This window comes from Cariama cristata, unplaced genomic scaffold (assembly GCF_000690535.1).
Source record: "Cariama cristata isolate BGI_N322 unplaced genomic scaffold, ASM69053v1 scaffold19197, whole genome shotgun sequence".
Classification (NCBI taxonomy): domain Eukaryota; kingdom Metazoa; phylum Chordata; class Aves; order Cariamiformes; family Cariamidae; genus Cariama; species Cariama cristata.
This window is the reverse complement of record NW_009628573.1, coordinates 13,953-25,595: the sequence shown is the minus strand read 5'-3', so window position 1 is coordinate 25,595 and position 11,643 is coordinate 13,953. Positions and strand designations below refer to the sequence as shown.

Genomic DNA, 11,643 nt, shown 5'->3' with positions numbered 1-11,643 from the left:
GCTCTTTGGAGGAAAGCTCTAGGAAGGCCAATATTTGTATTTGCTGATTTCCAATTCTGAACCTGTCAGAAAGTATGCGGTTACGTGCAGCCTGTAAGCAAAGGCACATAACCCTCTCAGTGATAACCAAGTGAGAAATGGTTGCTGGTAGAAGTCAAAGGATCAACTGTGCACTGGGAGCCTGTGGAAGTTCTTACATAGGAAGGCAAGTGGTGAGGTCACTCAGTTGCAGGCCGGATCACTGAGGCAAACAGAAGTAGGCCAGTTTGTCCACACCACACAGCCCATTAGGTGCAGATAAAGGGAACCGGTTTCCTGCCCTGCACTCCGGTCACTGGACCAACAGTTCCCAACCTGTTCCTTGGGCAAGGCTCACGGCCACTTCCTCCTCCTCCTCTTTACCTAGTAGCCCCCTGCCCCTCTCCTACTCATGTTCCCAATTTCATAACCCTATCTATCACTCCTTAGACATCTGACAGCTTGTGACAATCTGTCCTTCCTTCCCCTCCCTGGGACCTGCAGCGCTGCCTTTCACGGAGCACCCTTTTTTTTGCTTCTCCCTCCCAGCTCCGGCCACTGCCTCCTCCTGGCAGCATCACCTCTTGCAGAGGGCCCAAGCTAACAAACCCAGCAAGGTTTCTTATCAGGGGCTCCAAAGCACACCCTTTGTGCTGATCTGCTCTGTTACTGAGGTTCTCTCTCACTGCGGGGAGCCAAGGGCACAATGACAACACATCACAGGCTATGCTTGCTGGGGTACACCTCAGAAGAAAGGTCATAGTTTTCAACAAACTGGAAATTTCACTCCCAAAATACATTCTGGAAACCTCACAGGTAAAGCAAACTTTCAGGGTCAAGGCTACTCCTTCCAGGATCTCCCCATGAACCACTGCCACCTAAGTCTGGATGGAGCTGGTAGAGAAGTGGTACTCAAGCCTTCCTTGCTATCCTCCTCCCCACGGCCAAGAAGCCAAACTGCACACAGCCTTCCTATTATTTAATCAGACAATCCTGGGATGCTGGGAACAGCACTGTTTACCACCTCTAGCAACTCTCCCTGAAGGGATAACGTTTCCAGTGGAAGAAATGAAGTTGGCTCTAATTTATAGCTGTCCCTCCTGGAACATAAAGCGTCCCAGGAATAACAGTGCTTAACAGTGCTTAACAGTGAATCTGGGATGGTCACAAGGGAAATAAAACCCGAGGTGGGGCTGAAGGACACTGTAAATGCAGTGGCTTCTATGGCTGTTTAGAGAGGCAGCGTATAGGACTGTATCGTGACTCCAAAGATGGCATGTACCTCCTTCGAAGGCCATAAGCATGTAGAAGTTGGTATTTTACTGGTTGCTTTTAAGGACTATTTGAATAAAAGTGGCACAATTAAAGCAGGAGTGAGGTCCAGAGCTAAGAAAGCACAACAAGGGCAACAGGGCAGGTGAGAGGGGCCTCCCACCACTGATTCAAGGAAAGGGAGAAAAGTTTCTCCATGCAGCAGGAGCCATGATCCACACAGAAAGAATCTGCCTCGCTTCTAGAAAGAGCCACTTTGAAATACTTCACATTCCTGAGTGGTGCTGCTGGACTTCTCAGTTGCTTATCCCATTTGCTTACAAACTTGCAGTATTACACACAAAAAGTTGGAAGAACTCTTTGGCTAAGACTGCAGATCATGCAAATGGCACGCGAGAGAGAATGAAACGGGGAAACAGCAGCAAGAGGGCTCAGCATTTCTTTAAGATTTTGTCCAAAGAAAGCCAGACCCGTTCGCCATGCTTTAGGACTTAGATTTATGACACAAAAGCTTTGTCTCCTCAGAAACAAAACTTCTCCAGTAACTTATTTCCACCCAGCAGCCCTGCCATTAACATTAGACACTTCAGCACTTCAACAGCTAAGAGCCTGCAGCCCTCTGAATACAAGAGGAGACACACTGCATCAACCTTTCAGAGCTTCACATGCTGCCTGGATGTTCTCTAAATACATCTTCCTTGCCCTCTGTCCTCCTTGTCCTAGCCTCTGTTTCATGTTTTAGCCTTTTTTCTCCCTCTTTCACAGCAAACAAGTAGGTACACTCCGACTCAGTCATCAGGCATACAGAAAATACAACCACTTAGTCCAGCAAGCTACATTTCACTTTGTCCTCCAACTCCCAGGAGGCACTCTCTGGTCTCCAGAACCCTAAGCGTAAGAGGGAAAATAATTATTCTTTCTTGAAGGAGCCCAAAGCTTCTCAAAAGACTTTCTCTGGCAAGCTGTCTTGGCTCCGCTTGCCATTTCAGCTCTAATCAACCACGTTCCAGAAATGCAACCATCCAAAGCTGAGATTCCTTCACTACCATCTTTTCAGTTACTCCAGACCACAGAAGACCCAACACAGGACAAACAACCCATCTTCTTCTCCATTTGTACGAAGAAACAACAAGCAGGTCAGCAAATTCTCTACTGTGTAATAAGTTGTGCATATGTCTATTGCTCTGCCATTTGTAATCTTCCTTCTATGCCCTGAATCTCAATCAGTTCTTCATTGAGAAGGTCTTTGTCCCAGATTATGTCTTGGCTCAGCTGTGAAGCACAGAAAACACACTGTCGCACAAAGGAAGGAATTACAGTTCTCCAGGAGGCAGGAAGAAGGAGAAGGGTTTGAAAGACGTCAATGTAGATTTGAGTCAGAAATTGCAAATGACATCATGACACGACCTTCCGCTTCCTGCTAACCCACACATCTACATTAAGACAAACGGCATAACAACACTTGACAAATATATAATATCTTTTATTAGGTAATCTCCAAGTTACTACGCAAACATTAATTAAGCTTCTTAGCACCCCTGAGAGGTAGGCAGCTAAGTATTACATCCTTCTACAGAAAAGTGTCTGTCTCAAGGTCAGTCCATGGCAAGAGCAGGATTACAACTCCTGTTCTCCTCTGCCTACTAGCCTGTATTACCTATGCTGGTCCAGTTTGCTCCAGCATTACATCTGCCTCAACTGGATGAGCTGGTGGAGTTAGAGTTGCATCTCCAGCTTAGTGCTGGAACGTGTAAGTTGTAGCACTGTGCTCCCAGTGCAGGTGGTTTACGCTCTGAGGTCACAGTTTGCAGCAGAAGGAACTCTTGTTGCACCAAGATCACACTCTGCTGCTTACAGCAAGTACAGCTTGACTCTGCAGGTTGTCAGGAGAAATTTTCATGGGCCAAGAGCCACATTCCACATACCTTGGAGAGCTAAGGGGCAAAAAAACCCTCTGAAGGCAGGTACGATAACAATTCTGCTTCACTGCAGGATCAGTCTTGAGCATGCAAACGAATCCAGTGTGAACAATCGATGTTGGTCTCAGAAGCTCCTAGCGTTTTTCATCCTTCCACATTTGGGGTACCTGACAGCCTGCACAAACAGTCAAGTTGTGCTGCACGTGATGTGGCCCCAGCATAGGAGCTGGGCTGTGTGATATTCATAGACTGGCCAAGGTATTTTTCATGAAGATTAAAGCAAGCAGGTGTCCCCAGTGAATGATCCAGTCACCTTAAATGAACAAATTATTTGGACATTGCTCATGATTCATGCTTTTATGCAAAGCCAGAATTTTTATTACAGATATTCAGCTTAAGTAATTAATTGCCTTGCAGGAAGGCACAGCCTTCCAAATGGCAAACTTGTCACTTCAAACTGTTCTTTGCCTGTTATTACATTAAAAAATAAAGAAATAAAAAGAAAACACTGCCAGGAATGGTCTGTTGCTTTCTACAGTGTGCTGTGGCAGATGAATTATTGTTGAGCAGCTACATTCATACCATAAGTATCACATTCATACCTTCCTACCCCTTCCCCTGGCTGCCAATGTAAGGCAGACTAGATGAGTTAATTACATCTTTCCTCCTTAATGATGGAATACTTGGAAAACTCTTATTGATCCTGCAGAACATAATTCATGACCTAATTACAGTGATAAAACTGCAATATTATCATCTTGCCAGCTATTAACTTCTAGCGCTGATCTGAGTTAATTAGAAAAGAGATAGGCGATTTCTACGTTCTTGATTTGCAACATAACAGCACGGTGAATGAGGAAGGCTGCTAAAGGTATGCCAAGCAATTTCTAGCCTTCAATCTACTCTCAACTCTCAATCTACCACCAATCCTGCCCAGGAAATACCAGACTTATTTAACACTTCAGCTTCAATTCTTCAGCCACTTGAGTCATTTGTTCAGTAGGACAACCATGTTTGACACTGTCAATTTATCAGAGGTTCAAATGTGGAGCATGGACCTCCTTTTCTTTAACTGTCTTTTACAGAATTGAGAAGGTTAATCAGGTTAATCTAGGTTCTTGTTTTGGACTAAGTCTTCAGTCACTCTCAGTCTGGACAGGAAATAAAAAATTAAAAATAAATCAAGAAGATTCTTGATTTCCAGAGTTAAACTTGCCCTCCCCTTAACTACAATGATGGGCTGTGGCTGAGCGAAGAAAGAATAACCTCTTCCCTCACCAGCCCTTCGCTGTGCTTCTCCTGAAAAGGAGGTAGCCCCACCTAAGAACCAAGCTTTGATTTCCTTCATGGCTGCTCAGAGGACTGCCTGTTAGGGTCACGCAAAAAAATCTAGAAGAGGAGCAACTAGGAGTTTTCTACCCTACTCAGGGCTCGTCTACACAGGAAGCTAGTCAGCAGCAAAATAGGATGTGCACTTACAGTGCGTTACCTATGCCACATGAACTTCCTGCATGTCTGCTGTAACAAGCACAGCGTCTTAGTTCGGCTGCCTAACTGAAGTAAGCTCCTGTGAATAGACGCAATCCTAGCACTCATTAGAAATGCCCACACGAGTTATGACATAGCTAGTGTGATGCACGCTGTCTTCCCCACATAGGTAATCTGTTTGGTTTTAGTGTTATGACTGTTATCCTCAAGAAGAGGGTGTAATTTCTTGGCTTTCTGCCACCCAGACAGGTCTTTAGCAGATGAGACTATAAATGCTAAGACAACGGGCTGGTCAAGGAAAAACAGCTTTGAAGTTGGGCAAGAGTGACCAAACCGAGATTTCTAGTAATACCAGGAATTTAAGTTGCTACAGTCAAACCAATGTAGAAGAAAGTCCAACAGCAGGTAGAAGCTAGCAAGTATTAGGGGTTAGAGTGGTGCAGAGCAGACCTTATTTTTTCCTGTTGCAGCATGAGTTCAAAAAACCACACCGACCACTCACTTCAGATGAAGATACCAAAGAAACCTCCCGTTGGTGAGAGTTAGACAGTTAATCCTGTGGGTACCACTGCTGCTGAGGTTGCTGCTGACTTGCCCTGACGCAGGCTGTCAATGCACACACACCATGCACAATTACTTGGCATAATGGGGCTATGAGGTAAGCATGAGTCCACATCAGTGAACCTAGTACGTCTCTGATGTAAGGCATCAGACCAAGTGCTCTCGATTTCACCTTGCCATCAAAAATGTGCAGCTATCCCCATGCAATCCGGCTTTGTCAAGTGCATGACTGCTGTAAGGGAAATACAACAGAAGAGGAGAAAGACTGATGCACTCCCATAGTACAGCTGGCACTGGCAAAGCAGGAAAGTTCACCCCATGTAAGTATACACTCTAGTTAATCATGCAGATCCTGGCTGACACTAGGAAACTTCAAGCTGGGAGAGACATCTGTTGTAGGAGACTCTTAATACAAAAGAAACTCAAAGCTCGCAATAAAAGTTGATGGGAATTGAACAGTTTGCACATAAGGAACCTTCCCAATCTTCAAAAGTATTTGATTCATGGGCAAACAAGGCTCAAAATATCTTTGTGAGAGACTATCTCCTCTGTTATTTGCTACCACCCAGTTTAAATGGTGTCAAAGAGTCCTCACATTGTTTGTTCCAGACCACATAGAGCTCCACACTTTTGCACCCTTATTCTGAATGATGAGACTATACTGCCTCGCAACCCACTGCCAGTAATACATACTTGAAAGGGAAGCACAAGAGGTTCACAATATCTTTGAACACCTTTAAGGTACTGAGTTTCCCAGAAGAAAAAGCAATGAGTAAGAAATGGAAAAAGAAAAGTTTACTTCTACTTTAGAAGTTGCTGAACTGGGAAGCACTTTGTTATGTGACTTCCTGAAGTATTTCCGCTCTTACAGGGGGAGCCTGTTCACAAGTGCTGTGGGTGACCTGTTCCCAGCAAGAGAGATTTTGATGACCTACAACTCTTCAGAAGGAGGTTTTCATATTCTGTGAGCTATTGTGTCGGACAGTCCATGACGAATCAGTTTCCTGCATTCATTTGTCTGAGTCTCTTCCATGACATCCTTTCTAAAATTTTACTGCTTTATTGCTTACAAACACCTCCTCCCCACACAGTTCCTGCTGGGAAAGGCAGTTTACCGTTTCTGACGTTTTAATGAGAAACTTGTCAGCTGAGCATGTAAGAACTTATAGCACCTCTAATATCTTTGCGGAAAATGCATCATCCTGTTAAGAAAAAAGTATGAAGAGGCCTCAGAGAATCATATAATTTTGCTGTTCAAAAAGAAATCTCTACTCAGGAAACTACCACTACATAAAGGCATGCACACTCAAATAATTGGACCAAAATTAGGTAACTATTATATTTCCTGTGGTAAAGCACTAACTAAAAGTAAAAAGAAAACCAGATGAGAGAATGACAGCTAAGAGGAGAGCAAGAAAAAGTACTGTTTTACTTGAAGCCATTTGTCTAGCTTCTCTCTATTTTTTAAAACAAGAAAACCAAGAAAACTCAGCTCCTGAGAGAAGTGGGTTGATAAGATGACGCAGTATTTTACAAGCAAATGCATAGAACTGAATTCAAAGAAACAGCAAGTAAAAAACCTAAGATACCATCTCTGAAGTAAATGTGCAATAGGCATAAAAAATTAGCTAGAGCTAGATTACACTACTGTCTTAAGGTTAAATATTACTCAAGGTTAAAATTGTTCTTGAAATCATATTCTTGACCCAAGTCAGAGTTGCAAAAAAACAATGAAAAAGCCATATGGTTATCAGAAGCCACGTAAAGCATGGTCAATCAAAATAAGGCTCATGAGCCCAACGCATTTCAGAGCTTTTTCGCTCAGCAGTGACATCCGTTGCTATCTGGACCATCACATAAGTCTAACAGAAGTTCCACCCTTCCTAACTATCCAGGAACTGTGCATCACAGTCTAGTGAGCTCACTGCCACATCAGCAGGATGATGGAGAATGTTTCTTAGAACCCAAAACAAAGGTACCTGTGTTAATAGTTACTAAGAAAAGTTTACTTCAAGGCAGGAGGAGCATGAGAACAGGAAAAAAATTTCTGATAAAACTAAAATACTTGTTCTATGAGCAATTTTTTAAAGTGGAAATTATTTCCATTTTGCTCAAAGCAAGGTCCCAAAGAGGACACCTTGGACAACCTGCCTTCAGGCACAAAATCTGTCAACTAAGTTTCCAAGTAAGGCTTGACAGCTAAAAAGCAAGAAGATAAAACTCACCCGTAAGTAAAGCTATCTGCATGTATCAGAGATTCAGCTCTGACATTAAAAAAAAGGTATTATTAACATTAAACCATAATTCATATTTTATGCAATTCATTTTTCCAAAAAGCATCTCCAAAAATGTCCAATGAAGACTGGCAGAATGTGATACCCATTTTATCCACAGGGAAGTGAGGGGAAAAGAAAATGTCTTGTCAGAGATCCCACCATATCTGCAATGGGACCCCACAGTCTTGGAGCACAGACCATGTGAATTCAACCAGTAGGCACCACACATTTAAACATACAGTATCACTGATGAAAAATACACTAGTTTTTGAGAATCACTTTGAATCAAACAAGTACAGAGGAAAAGTGCCTACTCAGGAGGAGAGGGGAAACAACTCTCAGATGAGGACAAGAAATCAACAGTCTAAGGAGGAAGAGGGAAACTGCAACTGACTGGCATTGATCATCTTAACATTCACACTACCTTACACCTGATCACCTGAGAACTGAAAAGGGTCAGAAGATTTTGATGTGATCTGTGGTCACATGAAAAATATCCACTGTGCTCAACAGAGAAATCCAGTATGCAGCTAATAAAGGATCAAGCACGTCTGGAACAGTTTTCTCTATCGGAAGTATTTTAGCACCAAGTTTGCCTAGCATACTTTAGTAAATTAAAAAGCTGAATTACGGACTCAACCAAAAGGAATCCAATAACCACTAACTGACCTAGTGAAATTACAGGCATATTTTTCCAAGATAACAAAGTAAAGCTGTAAAGAATCATATACGTACATACATTCAAACAAATGAAAACACTTTTACTTACATTTCAGTAGCTATGAATCCGGTGAGCTCAGACAGGAAGAGAAACAGTATGAAGAGACAGCAGCAGACAGAGACTGGAAAAGAGGCAAGGAGAGGAAAAGGTTAGTTTCATATCTCTAACAAAGACAAAAACTGTTTTCACACAGGCATTTCACATCCCCCTATGGATATGCCACCCAGACACACTTGAGAACTAACACTCTTTAGAGACAATGACCCAGACAAGCCCATCAGAGTAGTGACTTCAATGGCATGCCAATACTCAGCATCCTGCCGGGTACCTTAATTCTTGGGCCACCTTTTCCATCATGATTCCTGTCTCCCCGTGGCTCCTGCATTCTCCATCTCCAGCACACAATGTTCATTCTGCCAGCTCTCCCTCGTTCTTGACAAAGCTGCTTGACAATATGACTTCTTTGGAGCCCTTGCTCCAAATGTACTTTTATTACTACCAAAACCTCCAGAAAGGAAGAAGAATTAGCATCTCCTTGCTTCAAAAGCATACAGTCAGCTACACAGTGTTTTGTGGATTAGGAGACATTTTGGTTCTTTGTGAAGTTCTAAGGCTATGTGTAAGTCATCTCACAGCCTGCACTATTCACTAGATAGAGCTGGTACAGCAGAGAAATAGCGATAATGGACTAGTCTAGCCAATGCCTGATACTTCTCTGATTTCTTCCATTTGCCAATTCATTGACTCTTCAGAGAGGGAACGTTCCCAGTGAAGGAATGCAAAGTACCTGGACAACAAGTCCTGTGTCTTTTCTAAGAATGCCAACCTAGAGTTAAAAGGAGGGAACCCAAAGTAACTGGCATATTACTGGCTACTCTTCATGGGGAAATTACTCAAAATGTTGTACAGTGACATTCACACAGCAGTGTCAGAGTCATTGACCCACACAGGAGGGCCTGGAAAGAAGGATAGCTGTAAATCCTATTGAACAGGGATGATGGGAGTAGACAAGGATGTGCCAACTCAAGGAGACAGGGCTGCAATGTGTATTTTTATTTAATAAAATACCCAATTTCACCATGAATCACTATATGAAAGAGTAAACCAGGAAATGGAGTACAATCTGGCTCATCCCTCAATCCCAGCAGAGTTGTAATGACCAAGCACTCTTTGAAATGACCACTTTACCATAGCCACTAATTAGGATTGAGAAATACTTAAGAAAAACCCTTCCTCAACTTTATTCCACATTACCTACACAGCTTGAATACCCATTCCTTTGGGAAGCTCAAGCAATAACTGGCTGGGGAACAACTTTTATCATACAATTGCGCCTGTCCAAACTCCTTTGGTAGAGAATGTGAGAGGCAAGGGAAGGAAAGAGGAGGTACTTAAAGCAAATACCGAGACAGACCCTTCAGTGACCTAAAGTCTTGTGCCTCATTCTTCAGATTAGTCAGTTTATAGTTCTGAGGAAAGAGAAATGCGTTGCTTCCTCTTCCTCATCAGAGCCATTTCAAGGGTGGATTAATTTACCAACCCTCTGAAAAGTCCAAGGAATTAAAAGAGATCCCAAAAAAATCCATTAGCTAAGATGAAGAAAGAGATAAAGGGAAAAAACAAAGTCAAAGATTAGTAGGAAAATGGAAAACAAGAGGATATTAATTTCTAAAGAGAAACCTCAGATGGTTTACACAGTTGCTTCCAAGTCTTGGCTGTCAAGACACAGGAGAATACCACTGCTGTAACCGTTGGCATGGCGTGCCATGCAGCATGGGGGAGAAGAAAGGTCTACTTAAAGCACAGCAGCAAATTCTTATGAGAACATATACACCCACATAAGAACACAAAAAAAGTAACTTAGGCACAAGACTAGTTGATCCAGTGTTCCTTGCTGTTAATCACCGAACAGCAGAGACACAAGATCTCTGATCTTTGGCAGTATGTAGGGGAGAGCGTTTTGACATAAATGCAACCCTTTCTTCTTTAATTGCTTCCCATATTCCTCTCTGCTTATTATCATCCTTTAAGGCTTTCCACAGCATCAGCTAGACCTCTCTGCTCTCCAGCAATTCTATGCAAGCCTGGTACTACTAACTGTAAATTATCTCCTGGAGCTTTCTCTCCCTTCCAATTTTTTAACTTTCTTCTCTGCCATTTACATCATCAAATTATTTTCTCCTCTTCCAGTATACAAAGTATTTGCTCCCTCAAGTCCTTCTTCCAGTTCAGCTCTTGCAGTGAAGTCTTGTGACAATACTTACTAAATACAGTCCAGTAAAATTCCACTAACCTGTATCTAAAAAATTCTGCAAGAATGTCCTGACACACCTGGCAGGGACTGACTTTCAAAGCTTCTCAATGCTTTTGCCAGTCTTCAAACCTCCTAGTCAGTTTTCAACCTGTAAAGGAGATTATTGAAGGTGGACACAAGAAGGGTATAGAAAATCATGAGCAGCTTGTGAAGGAAATGAACGGGGAACAACCACTCAGTGTCTCTTCCAGTATGGGAGTGGGAGGGAAGGGGGAGGTTAAAAACAAAAGGAGGTTTTCCTTTACACAACTCCTAACTAAATTCTGAAAATTCTTGACTATGGATGTTGAGGGTGCTTAAAAAAAAGTCTGTAAGATTTCAAAAAGGAATCTTATATGCTCTGAAGAAGCAATCCATTGAGGGCTACTAAACACAAAGGAACTACTTCTAGCTCAGAAAGTTCAGAACTGGCAACTGACTGAAGCCTGGCAAAGTGTCTAACCTGTCCTCCTTCTCAGGCATCTGCTGCTGACCACTCCTGGCAAGAGGACACTAGGCTACATGGACATTTGCGCTGATCTAGCTAGCACGGCTGCTCTTGTGTTAAACTCTTCTTGTACACACAATTTTCAGTGCAGAGGGGGTCTTTGGCATGAGAACATTTGAAAGTCTTACGTGTTAAACTGTCTCTAGAGCCAATGTTTTATCAGACTCAGAATGTGAGCTCCTCTCTTTAGTGTGGAGCTGCAGGCATATGCGATGTTCCCAGCATAAGAATTTACACGCACACTGCTTCAGCTACTTATTTCATAGTGAAGGCCTTTACTTGCTTCCATGCAAATGTGCAGTTCCTGCTACCCACATTTGACAACTGTATAATATTTGGAAAAGTAGATTAAAGGCTAGGATCAGACAGAATAAAACAATTCATGTATAAAGCTTAGCTTAACTGCAAGAGTAGTGCGATGTTCCCACAGAGCTTGAAGGACCATCTAAGACAGGTTTCTTAAAACTCTAATATGTTAACATGATCAATATATCAAAGGTTGCTGGTGTTAGACACGCTGAAACACACTGCTGTTGGCTAATCAGTAATCCCAAAAGGATGGGAAATTCTGCCAAGTTTTTTTTCCC

At 42.6% G+C, this 11,643-nt stretch overlaps 1 protein-coding gene across 1 annotated transcript in view; it reads right to left on the bottom strand.

Annotated features, from left to right (window-relative positions):
• ERGIC1 (endoplasmic reticulum-golgi intermediate compartment (ERGIC) 1) overlaps positions 1–11,643 on the bottom strand; it is a gene marked incomplete at its 5' end in the record, with an annotated part of 35,750 nt that overhangs the window by 20,465 nt on the left and 3,642 nt on the right. The window contains one exon of the mRNA XM_009704880.1: positions 8,304–8,376. Within this exon, the coding sequence (XP_009703182.1) occupies positions 8,304–8,376 (73 nt within the window). The remainder of the gene's footprint in view (positions 1–8,303; positions 8,377–11,643) is intronic.